The sequence below is a fragment of the Alexandromys fortis genome, unplaced genomic scaffold (genome assembly GCF_014885135.2).
Source record: "Alexandromys fortis isolate MF-2015 unplaced genomic scaffold, M_Fortis_MF-2015_v1.1 scaffold_228, whole genome shotgun sequence".
Classification (NCBI taxonomy): Eukaryota; Metazoa; Chordata; class Mammalia; order Rodentia; family Cricetidae; genus Alexandromys; species Alexandromys fortis.
The window spans coordinates 161430-182450 of record NW_026068115.1 but is presented as its reverse complement, the minus strand read 5'-3'; the positions used below and the strand labels follow the sequence as shown (position 1 = coordinate 182450).

The window sequence follows — 21021 nt, the reverse complement described above, 5'->3', positions numbered from 1 at the left end:
AAAAAAAAAAAAAAAAAAAAAAATTAGGATAAATAAAGAGTTTGTATTAGAAAAAAAAAAAAATAAGGTCTGACCTAAAGAAGGTATGATATGGCAAGTGAATAAGGGTTAACATAATTCAGGTGCAGAAAAGTAGGCAGACATACAATATGTCAGAAAGTAAACAGGATTTCCTCCAACACTGGGTATGGAGCACAAAGAATAAGAAAGTACATTTCTTGGACTAAGAAATTACTAGGTAATGGCCATAAACTGCAACACTAAAGGCAGATAGATAGGTGGAGCATTCGAGAGTGGAGTAAGTATGAGACATCCTAGAAATAAAGTGAGGAGTATGTATTTAAGGAAGAAATGCCACAGAAAGGTAGAAGGAGCTGAGAACTCAGACTAGCAATTTAGGTCAACAGGGACTGTGACTTCCTTCAAGAAATTTGGCCACACAGGAAAATTAGAGTGAAGACAAAGGCTGATGGTGTTGGTCAATAGCAGAATATTGGCTCAACAAGAATAAATGAAGAAGGAAGAAAAGGAAAGGAGGTATGAGGGATGATGAAGAAGAGGGAGGGGAACAAGGAGATGGCAGCAATTGCAGAGGCAGCCATGAAGAAATTAAAAATAAGGACCAGGGAAACAAGCTCCACTGGGAGCAGAAACAAGGAGCCAACCCAGTTGGCTAACTGAAACTACTGAAAGAGTGAGCCAGAGCTAGAGACAGCTGAGGGTCTGGACATGGAATCTGGGACCTTCAAGGGAGTTTACTTAAGCCAGTCTGGGCAAATCCAGTCCTGGGAGTCAATCCAGTCCCAGAATGCTGGCGGATCAGGATTGAGCCAGCTACCAGATCCAGAGTCAGCAATCTCCACCAGAAGAGGTCCAACTCCAAGCCAGGGACTTCTGCAGGACAGGTTCCAGACCAGGATATACAGAAACAGATCAAAGCCAGAAACCTAGGCCAAAATAGGCCTAAGACGGCAAACTCCAAGATAGCACAGAGCTATCTACAGGAACAGGAGTAACCAACTGGGAAACTAGAACTGTGACAATGACTGTACCTTGAGGAACAACCATCTGAGCTTTGGATTCACTGATACCTAGAAGATTATTCAACAGAATCTCAGACAGCCCCAACCACACCTATTAGAGGAAAAGAGGAGGGGAGGAAATATAAATACTTAATGGGAAAAAAATAATTAATTAATTAATTAATTAATTAAAAAGAAAGAAAGTCAACAAAATAGACAAACCTTTATCCAAACTGACCAAGAGGCAGAGAGAGAATATTTAAATTAACACAATCAGAAATGAAAAGGAGGACATAACAACAGACACGGAGGAAATACAGAGAATCATCAGGTCATATTGTGAAAATCTGTACTCCACAAAATTGGAAAACTTAAAAGAAATGGATAACTTTCTGGATAAATATCACTTACCAAAATTAAATCAAAACCAGATAAGCAAATTAAACAGACCTATAACTGCTGAAGAAATAGAAACAGTCATCAAAAGTCTCCCAACCAAAAAAAAAAGACCAGGACCAGATGGTTTCAGCTCAGAATTCTACAAGACTTTCAAAGAAGAACTAATACCAATACTCCTCAAATTGTTCCACACAATAGAAACAGAGGGAACATTGCCAAACTCTTTTTATGAGGCTACAATTACCCTGATACCCAAACCAAAGAAAGACAATAGGAGAATTACAGACTAATCTCACTGATGAACACTGATGCTCAATCATGCCACAAGAACATGTGCTCAACTATGTTCATAGCAGCTTTGTTTGTCATAGCCAGAACCTGGAAACAATCTAAATGCCCCTCGATCAAAGAATGGATAAGGAAAATGTGGTACATTTACACAGTGGAGTACTACACAGTGGAAAAAAGATAATGACAGGTATAATTTTGCAGGAAAATGGATGGAGCTAGAAAACATTATTTTGGGTGAGGTAATCCAGACACAGAAAGACAATTATCACATGTACTCACTCACAGGTGTTTTTTAAACATAAAGCAAAGAAAACCAGTTTACAAACCACAATCCCAGAGAACTTAGACAACAATGAGGACACTAAGAGAGACTTACATAGATCTAATCTACATTTGAAGTAGAAAAAGACAAGATCTCCTGAGTAAATTGGGAGCACGGGGACCTTTGGAGAGGGAAGCAGAGAAAAATGTAGAGCTCAATAAATATCAATTAAAAAAAAATAAGAACCAGTATGTGGTGGAAAACTGAGAGCCAAGGAAGGCTAAAGAACACACCATATTTCAGTCACTGCCATCACAGGTAAGATAAATAACTGACTCCTGTCAAAGTTAACTGCCATCTAAGAAAAAAATAAAAAGGAAAATGACCTTTTCCAGAAAAACACAATAGAATCTGTTAAATATATAGCAGCACTGTTAAATAATTAACACGACTATGATACAGACAAACAAAGGGAAGATATTACTCATCATCCCTTTAGGGTCATTCAGTGATTTCTGAAGGAGTTGTAGCACATAATGCTCAAGTAAGTCAGAGAAAATCTGCTCAAAAGAGAACAAACTCTCAGAAGAAACTAAAAACAAATAAAACAAAAGAAAAACACACCATAAGAATTAGCTGGACATTGCAGAAATGAAAAATGTAAGCACAGAACTAAAAAAAAAAAATCCTTCATCAGACACATCAGTGGAGCTGAGGAAGATGAGAAGAACCTTACATCCAGTGAAAACACGATATTGAAAGGGGTGGGATAAAGACAAGGAGGAGAATATGCATGCAGGAAATTCTGAATTCCTTTGGATGAGGATAAATGGAACCCTGGATCTTCAGGAAAGGTAAAAAGAATTGGATTACAACAGGTGAGTAACATTATTAAATTATTTTCCTTTTTAATACATTTAAAAGGCATATGACTCTTTGAAAGATCTAATGATTAATGATTGATCAGCCTCAGGTTTGATCCTATTTTTTTATCCCCCTGGGGGACAAAGTACCTGCTTTAGTTTCAGAAAGAAGTTTTCAGTAGTGCTGCGTTTGCTGAAGGGCCAGAACAACCTTTCATTAGGTGAACAAACTCGAACTTTCGTCTCCAAGAGAAAACGAACGGGCTCCTGTACTTCTGTTATCACCAAATCCACAGCTGTTGTCATGAACAACACTTTATCTAGATTGGGAGAGAAACAAGAAAGAAGAAATATATGGAAATATATTTGTTCATGTAATCACTGGAGAAGTAATTGATTTTAATTGTTAAGTATTCAAGATACCTTAACTATGAAAATTCTGTACGCAGACATGGAAAATAAAATATTAGACAAGCAGCGGAAATCTTTTTCACCACTACTCAGCTTACCTATGTAAGTGTAATGAAAAAAGGGAAGGAAAAAGAAAGAGAAAGGAAGGAAAGAAAAACAAATAACCAAAAGTGATATTGTTTTTAGGTTAAATTTAGAAAAAAACTTCAGAATTATTCAAATTGTTTCGCCAAAGTTTCCTAAAACTGTGTATGTTAAAATTTTCTATCATCAGGCCAGGGGTGATGGCACACACCATTAATCCCAGCACTTGGGAGGCAAAGCAAGAGGACCTCAGTGAGTGTGAGGTAAATATGGTCTACATAGTGAGTTTCACAAGAGCCAAGGCTACACAGAGTCCACATCTTAAAAAACCAAAAACTCAAACAAACAAAAAAAAATCAGTATCACCCATGGGCTGATACTGATGGCTCAATGGTTAAGAGTACTTGCTTCTCTTTTGGGGGAGTCAGGTTGAATTCCCACCATCCAGACAGCAGTCTATCATTATCTGTACCTAGTTTCAATAGATTTGACATCTTCTCTAACCTCTGTCAGCATCAGGTATAGTTTTATAGTTTTATAGATAAACATGTAGCCAAAATACTCATCCATGTAAAATAAGAATAAGTAAGTCTTAAAACTCTGCACCACCTTTAGGAGTTTCTTCATTCACAACTTGAAAATGTGGGGATTTTGGATTCCAGCTTCCAGTAATAACATATGACTTTCCATCTGAACTTTTGCCCATAGACTCCTAAAGAAAAGAGTAAAAGTAAACCTTAATGAAAAAGTGGGCTTATCTTCATTTTGAGGCTTTTAAAAACAGGAATTCAAAATACATAATTTTGTTAGGGATTGTAGTAATTTTTAAGAATTTACATATATTTGATATACAGTGTGGAAGTCTCCAAAATATATACTAAAACCATCCAGAAATCTAAAGTACTGCAAAGATTGTACATTTCAAGTTACCCAGAACAATAACTGCTCATGGTCTTTCCTACATTCCACACTGTGGGAGAGTGCTATGCTAGGCAAGAGGGAGATCCAGTATCTCAAAACTAATAAAGATAGAGTAATTTGAAACTGATTTGTCATGTATCAAAATAACCAGTGGTTGTAAAATAACTTTTATTAATTGCAGATGACCTGACTACATAGCCTAAATCCATGTGAAAAGGCTAACTGGTCAAGATATTACCCAAATTAACCAATCACTTCCTATAAAAGCTATAATTTTGAAGGTATTTATGAAGCATGACTGTTCTGACTCAAAGGACAATTATGCCACAAAAGCATAAAACTAGACTGTTCTATTTGCCTCTGTGACCATCAATTTAAAAGCTTTCTGGGGGGGGGGGGGATGAGTTGTTTGCCTTCCTTCCAAGTTTATCACTGCAGGTACAGTAATTACTCACTCTTGCAATTGGTTGGCCTTCTCTGGGATGATACAGCAAACCATTAATGAAATCTGAATGGCTCTCTAAAACCTTATATTCATTTTTATCTTGATGATCTGAAATAAATAAATCTAATTTTCATATTAGCAGTTTAAGTACAAAATTTGGTTAGTGGAGCGGGCGGTGGTGGCGCACGCCTTTAATCCCAGCACTCAGGAGGCAGAGGCAGGCGGATTTCTGTAAGTTGGAGACCAGCCTGGTCTACAAGAGCTAGTTCCAGGACAGGCTCCAAAACCACAGAGAAACCCTGTCTCGAAAAACCAAAAAAAAAAAAAAAAATTTGGTTAGTGGGAGAAATGATTCAAGTCTAGTTTCTGGACTCCTATACTATCATTTCTAATTCTAAGGTGATATAATTTATAGTGTTTGATACTCAGTTCTTTCTATGTCATTTCTTCCTCCTGGGAGGTACAATATCTATAACCAAAAAAGCAAAGCCATTTTGAATATATTCAAGTAGATTTATTGAATTCCCAGTATCAAAGGTACCATATACAACTCCTACACAATCCACAGGGCAGGCACCCATCATCCATCAAAACTCAAAAGACAATAAAATGGACTTCTATTGAACCGTATTGTGAAACAGAGAAGGCACCAATGCAGTCTTGTGTAAAGCAGCTCAAGAATCAGAGTTTTGTTTAAAGGCAGAAGTACACTGAATGGTTACAGTTAGGATTAAAACACGTCAATTATTTTTATAACTGTTCCTAAAGTTATATAAGGTAAATGTATTTAAATCACATCAAATGGAAAAGAAAATCAGGGTAATTTACCTCTCAAAATCCTATGTTGAATTTTCTGTCAAGAGAATGATCACCATGTAACTTTTAGTTTTTCAAAAGATTTTCATATAACAGCAATAACCTTAATACCTCCTACTACTTACATGAATTTTTGTTTCAGTTTTCTGTTTTGAACTTGTTTTTTTTTTTTTTAGATAAGGTCTGACTGTGTGACTGACTGCCTCAACCTCCCAAGTGTTGAAGTTACAGGCATATGCCACCATGCACAACTACTTCTGCTTGTGAATAAAATATACAGCAGCTTGATTCTCACATCAATCCTACCTGATAAGTACATAAAAATTATTATCAGTACTACCTAGGTCCAAACACCAAGGCTGGTTCGGTCATGGCACACAGCTTTAATCCCAGCACTTGGGAGGCACAGGCAGGAGGTCTCTGTGAGTTCGAGGCCAGCCTCGAACAGAGGGAGTTCCAAGACTGGCTAAAAAGCTACAGAGAAACCCTGTCTGGGGGTGGGGGGTGAGAGGGGGGCAGGGACAAAAGACAAAACAAAGCAAAAGACACTAAGGCTGAGCTATTCATTCAAGGTCAGACTTGTAAATCCTTGGGGGCAGGGAGGAAATTCCCTTATCCTTGTGCATTGCTTTGTAGCCTAAATGAACATTTAGATAAACAAGTTTTGAGTCCAGTGTGATAAAGTAAACCAACATATTAATGAAATAGAAATAGTTTATAATCTTCTAATAAGAACCAACCACAACCAAAGGAACCTATGACAAGAACCTTACCAAGTCCAACAAATGCATATCACTATTTCGGACATCTTTTCCTGGGCTAAGGAGAAGGCCAAAGCACCTGGAAAAAAAAAAAAAAAAACTGACATAAAGTCGTGATAAAACTAACAGCATACACATATATTTTAAGTTATGTACTTAATTAATTTTCTTATGGGTGGAAAAGGAGCATTCTAATAAATCAGTATTGTCACAATCATCATCTTTACCTGAGTTAAGCAAACTTTGTCTTTTACTACTGTAATGGTCTGTCCTGTCCCTTTAAGAGACAAGTGCCACCCATTCTCTCCCCTGTCCACCAAGGCAAGAGGATCTTCCTTCCACTTTCAGCCTGAGCTCCTTCCTTTCCCTCTCTCTCCTGAAGAGGTAGCTTCTCTTCTTCTCCCCTCCTCTCCTTCTCTCTACTCTTCCCCTTCTCCCCTTCATAACCCACTAAATAAATATCTAACCCCACGCTGCATGGCGCGCCCTGTCTCTGTCTCTCACCAGCAGCTCCTCGTGTGACCAGCTGACCTGCCTAAGTTGGCCACTGCTGCCACTCAGGGACCTGCAGCACTGTATTTTTACCATAACAATTACCACATACTGGAGATTAGCACTACTAACTGAAGATTTATGAGTAATTTCAGAGTAATGAAACATTACAGTAAATACAAAAGAATTACCAAGATCCAGGTAGGATGGCAGATGCCTTTAAATTCAGCACTCAGGAGGCATAGGCAGGTAGATCTCTGAGTTCGAGGTCAGCCTGGTCTATAGAGCTAGTTACAGGACAACCAGAGCTACACAGAGAAACCCTCTCTTGAAAAAAACAAAAAACAGAAAAGAATTACCAAGGAGTGAAAAGATTTTGAGAGTGAGTTTTTAATACAGTGCATGACTATTCTACTAGATAAAACCCAAAACTCATATTTAAGATAAACATAGAGAAATATTTACCTTTCAATGGCAAGTTCTTTGTTAGCTGTTTGCTGCACACAGATGACAATCTTCTTATCAATTCCCTGTCGAAGTTTAAAGCATTGCCTGTCCTTGTCTTTGGGAACAGCACTGCAAGACCAATACATTTCATTAATGTCAATTTTCTTGACAGACACCTTAACAATTCTTTTAAAGTCTCAGATTTTTGATTGTTTTCTGTCTGGTTTACAAGTAATAGCAAAAAAGAAAATAGAACTGAGTATGAATAACAAGAAGGAAAAAAGGGTAACCAATTTATTTATTGCCTAACCATGACAAGTTACTGTCCTAAGGTAGTGATAACTTTATGAAATAAAAACTACTGCTGTTGTTATTATGGGTAGCCAATAAATGCCAGCTTAAGAAAGTTTAAAAGTCTTAAAATGCTTCTTTACTGGGCTGGAGAGATGGCTCAGAGGTTAAGAGCATTGCCTGCTCTTACAAAGGTCCTGAGTTCGATTCCCAGCAACCACATGGTGGCTCACAACCATCTATAATGAGGTCTGGTGCCCTCTTCTGGCCTTCAGGCATACACACAGAAAGAATATTGTATACATAATAAACAAACAAACAAACAAATAAATAAATAAATAAAATGCTTCTTTACCAAAACCAGTGCCTAATCTCCCATATATTCTCTGGCTGCACGGATCTCAAACGTGACAGCACCAGTGGCAATTAGCTTTTATGCAGCAGCTCTAAACTATCTTATTGCTTTAAAATACTAATTTAATGGCAACAGAACTTGGCAGATAAAATCATGAGTAGTTGAAAACTGGTAGGTATTCATCACATAAATACTACTTTGGAATATATGTGCATTTTTGCATTTGTCAATCCATATTTTGCAACACTTTCATTACAAACAAAAAAATTCCAGCAGAGTTTAGAAATGACAAACATGTTCTTTTTTCCCTTAACTTATCTTTGTCCTCTGTTCTGCCAATACATTAAAAAGGTGTAAGAGACACCAGACATTTCTATAAGCACAGTACAGGAAGAACAAACAGACCAGCTACACCAGGATGTGACCAGCACCCAGCTTTCTCAGGTTCCCTCCCCCAAAGACAATGTACACAAAAAAGCAGGAAGCAGTCTAGATAATCCACTGAACCAATTCCTTTAATCTGAGGTGCCTAACCTCCTGCCTTTTTATTATAATAAAGAGATGGGAATGTAATGATCTGTTCTGTCTCTTTAAGAGACAAGCCATGCCCAATCCCTCCCCCATCTGCTGAGGCAGGCAGATCTTCCTTCCTGCAGCCTGAGTTTCTTTCTTTTCCTTCTCCCTCTCAAAGAGCAGCTTCTTCCTCTCCCCACTTCTCTTACTCTCTGTGTTCTTCTCCCCTTCTCCCTCTTCCCTTCCATAACCCACTAAATAAATATCCAACCTCACTCTGCATGGCTTGTCTATCCATGTCTGTCTCTCCCTCCCTGCCCGGGACCAGCCTTCTTGTGGCATGCCCATCTGTCTCTCTGGCCTGCTGCAGCCACTTAGGGAACTGTACAGTCCCTGCCTGAGACTGGCTGCTTTTGAGACCCGCTGTTCGCTGCCTGCTGCCACATGGCCCACTGCCTCCACTCAGTGACCTGCACTAGTCCTTCCCTAGGACTGGCTGCTCTTGGGATCCGCTGCCCACTGCACCACTAGAGGACCTGCAGTGTTTTTGCTGCTGCAGCTGCTGAAGACCCTGCAGAATTTTTTTATTTAATCCATTACAGACAGGCCTTAATTTCAACTGTCCTTATGAACCTTAGCCTACTGTGGTCTAAGGATGGTTAAATGTAAACAAATATGCTTTTGGCAACTTGTAACACTAACAGGCTGAGTAAGATACAGCTTAGCAATAGAGTGCTTGCCTAATATGTCCTGGGTTCAGTTTTCAGTGCCACAGAACAACATGACTCAGTATATACAGAGTGTCTTCCAGGCCATGGCCTCAAAGGATGCATTGTAGGAAGCAGATGGAGAGTAAATACCGGGGGCCAAATTACATTTCTTGACCTATGACTACACTACCCAAACAAGGACCTTTACATTTAATTCCCACTGTACACCTTATAAGCTAAGATCATGCCTTAGTCTTGGGAGGCCAAGGCACAATTTCACCTGAGTTGCTCAGAAAGTTAAATGAGATCAAATCAATCAGTCATCAAAGCAACTGAGCTTCCAGCCAGCCAGACAACCAACCAATCATTTTGAAAGTTTCTCAGGGGTAAATTTTCCTAAACTGTTTTGTATTACAATGTAATATATATTATTTTTTTTAAATAAAATTTGCCACCAGATGACGTGAAAAGTTCAGAGACAGCAGTTTAAGAAAAAAGTCAACTGTTGTGCTTTTCACTTAACAAATTATTAGAAATCATATATTTTCCTCATAATTTGATTCTACCAATTTTATGAGGTACCATAGATGAGACTTGTACATACAATTATTAATTATGATCACTCATTTTATGATATGAGCTATATGAAAAAAACTCATCATCTTGCAACCATAACTTCAGAATCTAATTCTGGCTACTGCATTTCACGAATAAGGCAACTGCAGACAGGAAAGGTAAAGGAACTTCCAAATGGCCACACTGGTGAAATATCAGCAACTAAACCCAAGTTTTGATGTTTATTTCTGGGTCCTTCCTATTACTCAAATATATATATATATATACACACACACACACACACACTACACACACACACCCAAAAGACAGACATCCTCTGATTAACCTTGGCTGCCCTGGCATTTTCTCTGTAGATTAGGAAGTCAGGCTGGCCTTAAACTCAGAGGCCCACCTGCCTCTGCCTCCCAAATCCTGGAATGAAAGGCATGCGCCACCACACCCAGTTTACGGTGTGAGCCAGCCTGGCATTCTAGCGAGGACCATTTATCTCAAAGGATAAATGAATGAATGAATGTAATTAAATAATGAAAAGAACATAAACTTAAATTATCTTTAACTCATATTTCTCCTTCTAATAAGATTAGATAAACTTTAGTGCTAAAACTGGATGTCAAAAATCTTAAGTTCTTTAAAACAAACCACATTTTAAACAAAGACAAATTGTGCTAAATAGTTTTGTCAACTTGGTACAAGCTAAAGTCATCTGGAAGGAACCTCAAATAAGAAAATGCCTCCATGGGCTGGAGAGATGGCTCAGGGGGTAAGAGCATTGCCTGCTCTTCCAGAGGTCCTGAGTTCAATTCTCAGCAACCACATGTTGGCTCACAACCATCTGTAAGGTCTGGTGCCCTCTTCTGGCCTTCAGGCATACACACAGACAGAATATTGTATACATAATAAATAAATATTAAAAAGAAAAAGAAAATGCCTCCATAAGGTTTGGCTGTAGTCAAGCTTGTAGGACATTTTCTTAATATCTTAGTGACATTTTCTTAGTGACTCGGGTGGTGGTGGGGGAGACAGCCCAGTCCATTGTGGATAGAGCCATCCCTGGTCTGGTGGTCCAGGTTTTCATAAGAAAGCAGACTGAGTAAGCCATGGGGAGCAAGCCAGTAAGCAGCATTCCTTCATGGCCTCTGGACCAGCTCCTGACTCTTAAGTTCCTATCCTATTTGAATTCGAGTTCTCTGGCTTCCTTCAATGATAAACTGTGATTTAGCATAAGCTAAAAAAACCCTTTCCTTTCCAGGTTGCTTTGGTCATCAAAGCAATAGTAAACCTAAGACACAAGTTTAGCTTTAAATGTAGTCTACTTAACTTAGGCCATAATTCTTATCATCAGTCAGCTAGAGCCATTTTGACTAAAATAATAAAGTAACAGGTAGTCTCTAAGATGAGTTCAACACTTTAAAATTCTTTAAACACTGACACTATAAATCTATCTTTCCAACTTTTATTGCTGTCACTGACTTATTCCTTGTAGGAAAAACCATTTTAAGTATGAAAGGTATTTAATCTGACCTAATTTCTTCTGTACCACAGATAATAGTTTACTAAATAAATTCACAAAATAAACAGGTAAGAGGCTTTACCTAAAATAACCTTTACCATCATCTTCTTTTATTTCTAAAGACACAGAGAAGGTAAAAATGTCACTGTCTGGAGTCTGCGGTGTGGCAGTGGCTGAGAGTGGGGTCTGCTTGGCAGTACGGCGGAAGGCAGTGGCAAAACTGTAAAGGATCCGGCTTACCTACAAGCAGACATGTCAGGAAATTGGCTGTTAAAAACATTAGACAGGAGACACTCTTCCCCCCACTGACTCACAAAAGCATTTGTTGTACAACAAACATCCTTTAAGAGAAATAAGCAAAATCAACATTCAGGGATATGGCTCAGAATAGCAGTTACATTTTTTGGGGGGTGGGGGAGGTGGAGGATGGGGTAAAATGAAATCATTCCCAAATGCCGGGTATGCTCTGATGAGGAGGTCTACACTTTATACAAAGCCCATCTGAGGGTGAGTGAGATGACAAAGCAGGTGGAGACAGTTTCTGTGCAAGCCTAGAGACCTGAGCCAGATCCCTGGAACCCTCCTAAGGATGGAAGGAAGGAACCGATGCCACAAAGTTGCCAACTGAACTCCACATCCCCCAACATATACACAAATGTGCAGTCATAATAACCATAGAAGTTAAGCAGAAATTAGTTTTATTGAGGTAAATACTTATTTACTTGAGAGAAAGTAACACTTGTCTTTCATTTACCCACTTTTTAAGTTAATTATCTAATCTGTTAGGTTTTAAAACAATCATCAGAGAGATTTTTTAAAAACAGTGAAAAAATACACACACATACATACATACGCAATTAAAAATCTCAACTGAAAAGAAAATCACATCCTTAATGTCAGATTCTATGTAAATATACTTTTAATAAGAAGTATGGCTTTAACAATTTAGGAAAAACTAATTTAGGAAGAACAGCTTGCAAAGGTGTCATTGTCAGGGTAAGAATGTGGGTCTAATCCACTCAGCCGATCACCATCAGGCCTCTTACAGCACTGCATGTACAAGTGCATGGGTGTGCTCACTAGTGTGTGTGCATAGGTCAGAGACTGCAGTTGGGTGTCTTCATCCATTATTCTCTATTTTCTGATATATTCTATACTTCTCTCATCGAACCAGGAAGTCTCTTTAAACTAGAATGGCTAGCCAGCAAACCCCAGGATCATTTTACCCATTTAGTATCTCCCTGTCCTGTGCCATTTGCAGTAATGGTGGTGAAATCTCATTTGTAAAGACTTACAGCCTCTTGTATTTCACAGCGAAATACATGTATCCTGAAGAGCTCTGCGTTATAGTGACTTTCAGTGAATGCAAAACAGTCGCTTTCAGGGGTACCATCGTGTCCTCTGACACAGAAGAGGATCTTGTAGATAGGGTAGTTTGCTATTTCAGTGTTGGTCTGAGGATCTAAAAGTCTGTTCAGACAAAAAAAGAAAAAAAAAGAAATTTATTATGAGTAACATATTGTATTTATATTAGGACTCAAGACATCTGTCCAGAAAGATGATAATGTAATCCACTTTTAGTATGCTAGCCAAGCACACTATATTTTGATACATAAATCACATAGGGATGTTGAAGGTACTGATCATATAATTCCATGTTAATCTAGAGAAGTGCATGCTTGGGAGAGGCCGATAGAAACGTATCAACATCAGCAAACATGAGTTTTGTAGCCTGCAACTAAAATAAAGACAAAACCAGTACTAACTAAATTAAGACTAACTAAACAGACTGTGAAACCTTTGCACCTGGTTATCATTTTAAAAGAATGTTCTGTTTATAAAAGTAAAAAAAAATTGCAGTACATGATTGAGCATAAAAACCATTGCTCAAAACCACATATTAAATCCAAAGCATAGTTAATGCAAGTCAAAAGGACATCACCCAATCAAATCTACTTACTCCACAAGTATTTATGTGATAGCTACAATGTTCTAGACTCTTTAGGGCACTAAAGATTGTGACGGAAGGTCAAGAAGTAACTATACAATTTCCACACTGCAAGGCAAAGCCATCAATGGGAAATGTTCTAGGAGCCCTCTTCAAAATGGAAGAACCCAAAAGGGGCTCTAATCCAGGTTAAAGACTCTTTCACAAAGGCTCTGAGAATGTGGGGCAAGACAGATGTTTTCTTAATTCTTTATTGAAGGAAACTCTTAGTATACAAAGTATAATTTCAGTTGTTAGAATAAGTATTCCCTTTGAAATGCACATTAAAAGTAATCACAATTAATCTTTTTTTTTTTTTTTTTTTTTTTTTCCCCCAAGACAGGTTTCTCTGTAGTTTTGGAATATGTCCTGGAACTCATTCTGTAGACCAGGCTGGTCTCCAACTCAAAGAGACCTGCCTGCTTCCGCCTCCTAAGTGCTGGGATTAAAGGCGTGTGCCACTACTGCCTGGCTGAAAAACCCAGCATGTTTCTAAGGGAATTGAAAAACACAGAAACTACTGACCAAAGTAAAAATTGGGTCAATTATTATTTTTAATAATTTATTATTTTTCTTTTATGTTTATTGGTGTTTTGCCTGTGTGTATGTCTGTCGGGTTTCCCTGGAACTGGAGTTACAGACAGGTGTGAGTTGCCATGTGGGTGCCGGGAGTTGGAACTCAGGTACTCTGGAAAAGCAGTCAGTGCTCTTAACCACTGAGCCATCTCTCCAGGCCTGGATCAATTGTTTTCTAAACACAATAAAAGCCGTAACATCGGGGAGACTTTTGAGCCAATAAGTATACCTAAGGAAATTAAGATCGAGCAAATTACCCACCCACTTATAAGGCACTAAATAATTGCACAATAACTGACCACACGCCTCTAATCCCAGCACTCGGAAGGCAGAGGCAGGTGGATTTCAGTGAGCTTGAGGCCAGCCTGGTCTACAAAAGCTAGTTCCAGGACAGGCTCCAAAGCTATAGAGAAACCTGTCTCAAAAAACGAAAAAGAGTAATAAAATAAACTAAATAAAAGATTTCCCCTACCAAGGCCTTTTGCTGTGACATATTACCTCACCAGGCAGAGAGACACTGAGCAGCTGACCTTGGACTAAAACCTCTGAAACCACTTACCAAAATGAATACTTCTTTTTTAAAAATCATTTCTCTAGGGTTCTATTACTGCAACACAAAGGTGAGCACACACATACACAAAGGTATGTGACTACACAAGAAGATATAAGATTAACTCGGAGCTATTGCTCAGGAGACATCTACAGTGTGTGTGAGCGCCCCCCCCCCCACCAGACAGAGAGAACACATAAACAGAAAAAAAAGGGGGGGGGGGGGGGGGGGAATGACAGACATACATATACTGAGACTGACTGATCTGTTGGCCTCCCTAGCACTGGGATCATAAGCTAGTGCCATAATCCTTTGAATTCATATCCTTGTGATACACAGTATTTCCTTGGCCTTTATAAAGTGTATACATGAGGCAAGATTTTAACTGGTTATCAACGAGAAAGTAAAATTAAAAGTTTTTTTTAACTCATGTTATTTTTCTGAAATAAACATATTTCTGAATTAGCAATTCTTTATTTAACTCGTTGATAACAATCATGTCATGGCGTCATGGCTATCTTTATGTCTTTGAATAAACAATACTCATTTCTAGGACTTCTCGGGGACTCTGATTTCTCATTTAAAAAAAGAAGAGGAAATCTTTCTTTCATTCTCAGTATGTTTCAATTATCCCCAAACCATTTAAATCTCTAATAGTGTATACAGGATGGGATTGGGATGTGGAGCAAGTACAAATGAACATCCATTTCTCATGAGGGTTGCAATTCGAGGAGGATATGAATATGGCATATGTTACCTACTAGTGAGTGCTTCCTTGTGCAACAGCACTTCACAGAGGCCAGACTTACCTCACAGTTCCTTCAGATATATTCGGCACTGAGAGGGTCACATCCAGAGAAATCTGACACTGACTTCTCAAGATGGACATCATCCTCAAGGCTTCCACTTCACTCCGGGGAGCATTTACTGAGGCACAGCCTAAGTAAGTTAATTTACTAAAAACCACACTATCCTCATCAGCCACTGGTGTGAAAGGACTTGACACTTGAGAATCTGAAAGAAACAAAATATAAGAATATGCTTCTTCTTCTCTATTTGAATAGTATTGATGTGAACAGCAAATAAACATCTAAAAGACACATTTACATTAAAAAAAATCAAGTATATATAGTATGCCAAATTTCCAGTGGGCAAAATAAGATAGATAGATAGATAGATAGATAGATAGATAGACAGACAGACAGACAGACAGACAGAATGCCCATAGAAGCTAGAGAGCTTACCCTTGAACTCTAATACCAAGATTTTCAAGCACTGATGTTAATTCCAAACCCAAAATGTAACCTGAGATTCAGTTCTGACTCCTCTTTCTGTTCCCTAATTTGTTCTGATTTTATAATTTACATCTAAGCCAAATGCACATTCAGTGACCAACTACTGTTTTTCATTCTTTGGTATAATAGAAAAAGGTAAAGGAAAGGTCAGAATGGCATAAATATTTGACAACTTCTTTCTTAGGTCTACAATTTGGAGCTTTTAGAGAACTTAAATGGTTTTCAAATTATTGAATCTAGTATAGGACAGAAACACTCAAGTATTAAAAACAATAACCTTCAGTTACATAAGCAATGCAGCAATCCTAACCTCCTTGTCCAGGTTCCACTGGCAAACTCATCTCTGGTTTTTGAAGTCCTACTAGTGGCACTGGGTTGATGGTAGACGAAGCTGAGAGTTGATGAGAAAGAGGCCCATCTCCTTCACCATCTGGCTGTGACCTGTCCCCTGGCTGGTCATCCATGGGAGGGTCCATCAGCACATCTGCGAGCTCTTTCTGCAGCTGCTGCTCACTTCCATTCCCTACAATCTGAGGGTCACAAACACAATCAGCAAAGCAAGAGGCCAGCACTGATTCAAGCAGGTCCATGTTCTGAAGCAAAGGATCAGCAAAGGCAGTGTGCTGGACATCACTCTCAAACAGGTGTCCTAAAACAAACAAAGGCTGCAGCTGCTTTCTTCTTCCAGTTTTCCATGAAATAGTACAGAATGAATCTAAAACAATATTCACAAATAGGTAACAACATGACGATATGAATGTTTTCTGTTTAATAATGTTTCTTAAGAAAAAATGTGCTTGTTTCCAAAAGTTAAAACAGATGCAAAATACAGTGAAAGCTCACAAATATTTTATGACTCAATCTCCTGTAATAAGTCTCCTCGATTTATATATGAACTGAGACATGCGAGTAAAGCTGACAGCATGAGTATGTCAGTCCTAAGAAAGAAAAGTACTGTATTCCAATGACTTACTTTATCTTTTCTGTTTGTTTCTATCATTAGTTGCTCATAAACCAGAGTGAACAACTGCAAAATTAAGTTAAGACTGTTTAATGCTAAAAAAAAAATCATACAGATAATAAAACCAAGAAACTTACTGTTTAAGTAATATATCTTAAAAATTAATAAAATAAGCCAGGCAGTGGTGGCACGTGTCTTTAATCCCAGCACTTGGGGAGGCAGAGGCAGGTGGGTCTCTGTGAGTTCAAGGCCAGCCTGGTCTACAAGAGCTAGTTCCAGGACAGACTCCAAAGCTAGAGAGAAATCCTGTTTCAAAAAAACAAAAACAAAAAAGCAAAACAAAACAAAAAAATAATAAAATAATTAATTTAGAAAAAAAAATTAAAAGGAAGGGCTACACAAGGGGGCATTCTGAATACTATTACCAAACATTTATTGCTTATTATACTTTTTAGTTCCAGAATTTTCAGGTAACTCTTTAAAAGCAATGTAGTTCCTTAGGGATAGTTTTGTCTAAATGCCTCTGGTGCTGGTGGAAATCAAAAGAGCTTGGCAGAGTCCCTGGAATTAATGTTACAGACAGCAGTGAGCCACCCTGTGAGTGCTGGGCATCTAACCTAGGACCTCTGGAAGAACAGTCAGTATTCTTATCTGCTAACTCATCTCTCCAGTTTTCCTTATTTATACTGTCTACAGTATTTGATGTTATTGTCATGTATATATCTGTTCCGCAAGCATGATATTCTATAATTTGTTGGACATAGCAATAAAAGACTACTTTGAAATGTTTTTTTTTTCTTCCACTTTTTTAAGACAAGGTTTGTCTGTGTAGCTCTGGTTGACCTGGAATGTTTAATATGTTAATTTCAATGGTTACTAACTAGAAATTTCTGTTGCCTGCTTTTTTTCTTTTCAGTGAATAGATAGTATTTTATTTCTGTGTATGTCCACATTTTGTTGTTGTTGAAAACTAGACACTCTAGACAATATGCTGTACTTAGGATCCTGACCCCGCTTGAGGACTTCTGATTCCATCTGTTGAAGAGCTGTTTTATGGCTTGTAGCTCCTTCCAGGCAAAAATCTGAGTCTCTGCTCTGGAACCAGGAGTTGGGTCAATGACCTTCCTGAACCCTATTTTCTTTCTAATATTTTTTTCATAAACTACATTTTGACCTCATTCTTTGATCCATTCCCCATTTCTCCTAGGCCATCTTGACTACGTACCGGTCTGCAGAGCGGATATGGTTATCGTGTTCCTGAGGTGAGAGAGGAACAAGATGGTGAAGTGCAAAATGAGAGAATCTTACTGTACTTTCATGATTAAGATTTTTATTTGCTGCACTTCTTTTCCAAGATTTCCAGAGGTTTTAAATGCTACTTTTTATTTTTGTCTTAATTGTCTTAATTGTCAACAGTGTTCTTGGGAGAGTGATGCTGGGCATCATTCTCAGCTAGCTAGCTTTTTAAAATGTAAATTAGATCATGTTCCCATTCAAAACTTTCAAGAATTCTCCTCACGTTTAGAACAAAGCTCAAACTTGTAACCAAGATCCAAAAAAAAAAAAAACAGGCCATGTTGTGGCTCTGCCCCTGTCAGATCACACTGGTCCCACTTTACTCCTCTGGCCCTGCTGGAGCCTCTGCCTAAGTGTCTCTGTATCTGGTTCTGACATTGAAAAGTTTCTCAGTCTCCTATGGTTTTCTTCATTTCATTCAGGGCTTACTTCAAATGAATTTTCCCCCCCTGCTTTCTCTTAAAAAAAAAATTTCTATCAAAAAAAAAATTCTTGGGCATTGAACCAATACCATTTACATACTAGGAAGGTGCTCTACATTCCCAGCCCCTCAATACCGCTCATTAAAATAGTAACTGTCACTAATTTTTAAATATTTTATTTTTTATTGATGTGTACATACGTATAAATGCATAAGAGGATAAGATCACCTAGAACCGGAGGGTTTTTTTTTTGTTTGTTTGTTTGTTTTTCTTTTCGAAACAGGGCTTCTTTGTGGAGCTCTGGAGCCTGTCCTGGCACAAGCTCTGTAGACCAGACTGGCCTCAAACTCACAGAGATCCACCTGCTTCTTCTGCCTTCCAAGTGTTGGGACTAAAAGTGTGCACCACTACTGGCCTGAAAACTGGAGTTATTTTAACTTTTTAAAATTTATTCCTTCATCCATTTACAAGTGATAGATAATAAGAATATGTTGACATGCTGGTGAGATGGCTCAGTCAGCAAAGGAGACTACTTTATTAGCTGGGTTTGGGTCCAAGGATTCATATGCTGTACGGAAGAACCAACTCCCATGAGTTGCTTCTGACTACCCATAGAGTATAATGTAAGCAGTTGACAATTTATACACAAACACACAAAAACATTTTTAAAGGAATTTTTAAAAATTTGACAGAAGCTTGCAATAGTTAAAAAACAAACATATCTTGGCAGTGTGGCACAGACCTTTATTCTTAGGACTCAGGAAGCAGAGGTAGGCAAATTTGAGTTTGATGGCAGCCTGGTCTACAGAGAGTTCTAGGACAGCCAAGGCTACACAAAGAAACCCTGTTTTGAACCTCCCTACCCCCTCAAAAAAAAAAAAATCATAAAATCTTTCATTCCTTACCCATGTATCCTCTCTTTTTCTTAACATATTTACATAAGTTTTAAATTATTAGTTTTTAAAGCAGGTTCCAATTTTGAAGACTGGCCCCAACTTACTGCTCAGCAGAGGACAACCTCTAAATTTCGCTCCTCCTGCCTCTACTGACAAGTGTTGAGATTATATGTCAACATCCCTAGCTTTATATGGTACTAGAAAGCAAGTCTGGAACTTCTTACATGCTAGGCAAACATGCTACCACCTAAGTCGAAATCCCAGGCCACATTACCCTCTGATGTCTGTATTCTTTCCCCACCCATTAGTGTGTAGGCTCTAAGAGGTCAACACCACGTAACCAACAATTGGCACAGAAAGTTTTCAAGAAATATTTGTTGAATGAACACATATAGTAGAACTTGGAATATTGTAAACAAAAAATTTCAAAAATATATTTCCATTTATATCCATGAAGACCAGAACAGCAACGGAGCATGTCAAAAGAAATAATGGTTCTTTATTTACTTGGGAAATGATAAACAGAGTGGCCAAAAGGGGAGATACTTAAAGCTCTATTTTTGTCTTAAATGTTATTTTTTTTATAAATGGCATTGCTGACCTGGTATTGCCCTTACACTACACATACAAGCCTGAAAGAAATAAGTATTTGGTACAGCAGTGGTGACACACTCCTTTAAACCCAGCACAGAGGCAGAGGTAGGCAGATTTCTGTGAGGTCAAGAACAGCCTGGTCTACAGAGCAAGTTCCAGAACAGCCAGACTACAAGGAGAGACCTGGTCTCAAAAAACAAAGAAACAAAGAAAACAAACAAACAAACAAAAAACCAACAACAAGAAACAAGTATTTTTTATTAAATAGTAAAAAGAGAATAATCCTAATGTGAAAAATGTTTATACCCTAAGAGTTTTGACAGGGGTTTCAAAAAATTTAAGAGAACCTAATCAAAATAAAAAATCCTTAAATAGCTCTACAAGAGCAAATCCATACCAAAATTTACAGAACTAGGACAAAGCCAAGAACCTAGTCCAAAGTAGGCCTGATGCAACAATTTCCACAGGAATAGGACTGAACCAGCTACATAGGACAAAGTGGGCCTGAGAAAGCAAGCTCCACAGGAGCAGGAACAAATTAAGTACAGGGACACTGGCAGACCTAAAACAGCAAACTCAACCAGAAAAGGTACAGGGGAGTTGATAGAGTGAGCCAGATACAGAGACGGCTGAGGGTCCGGATGTGAATCTGGGACAGTCAAGGGAGTAGACCTAAGCCAGGACCCTGTGGGTCTGGGCGTGAGCCTAGGACCTCCCTGGAAATAGGCCTGAGCCAGGTCCTCTGTGGGTCTGGGTGTGACTCTGGGACCTCTTAGGGAGTAGGCAGGAATTAGAGATCTCAGTGGTTCCAGGTGTGAGTCTGGGACCTCTGCAGGTCCAGGTGTTGTTGGTCTGGGACATCAAAGGAAATAGGCAGAAACCAGAAACTGAAGAAAACACCAGAAAGTGAAAAGATCTCCCATGCTCTTGGGTAGGTAGAATTAACATAATAAAAATGGCAATCTTACCAAAAGTAATCTACAGATTCAATGCAATGCCTAGCAAAATCCCAGCAAAATTCATCAAAGACCTTGAAAGAATGGTACTCAACTTCATATTGGAAAAGCAAAAACCCAGGATAGCCAAAACAATCATGTACAATAAAAGAACTTCTGAGGGCCCGGCGATGGTGGCGCACGCCACTCGGGAGGCAGAGGCAGGCGGATCTCTTGTGAGTTTGAGACCAGCCTGGTCTACAAGAGCTAGTTCCAGGACAGACTCCAAAAGCCACAGAGAAACCCTGTCTCGAAAAACCAAAAAAAAAAAAAAAAAAAA

General features: G+C 38.5%; 1 protein-coding gene across 1 annotated transcript in view; it reads right to left on the bottom strand.

Annotated features, from left to right (window-relative positions):
• Rabgap1 (RAB GTPase activating protein 1) overlaps nucleotides 1-21021 on the bottom strand; it is a 142805-nt gene that overhangs the window by 116514 nt on the left and 5270 nt on the right. Inside the window, exons 3-10 of the mRNA XM_050124880.1 lie at nucleotides 15888-16107; nucleotides 15092-15296; nucleotides 12465-12639; nucleotides 11252-11409; nucleotides 7233-7343; nucleotides 6288-6354; nucleotides 3942-4044; nucleotides 2988-3157 (exon numbers count right to left, since the gene is read on the bottom strand). Of these exons, the coding sequence (XP_049980837.1) occupies nucleotides 2988-3157; nucleotides 3942-4044; nucleotides 6288-6354; nucleotides 7233-7343; nucleotides 11252-11409; nucleotides 12465-12639; nucleotides 15092-15296; nucleotides 15888-16107 (1209 nt within the window). The remainder of the gene's footprint in view (nucleotides 1-2987; nucleotides 3158-3941; nucleotides 4045-6287; nucleotides 6355-7232; nucleotides 7344-11251; nucleotides 11410-12464; nucleotides 12640-15091; nucleotides 15297-15887; nucleotides 16108-21021) is intronic.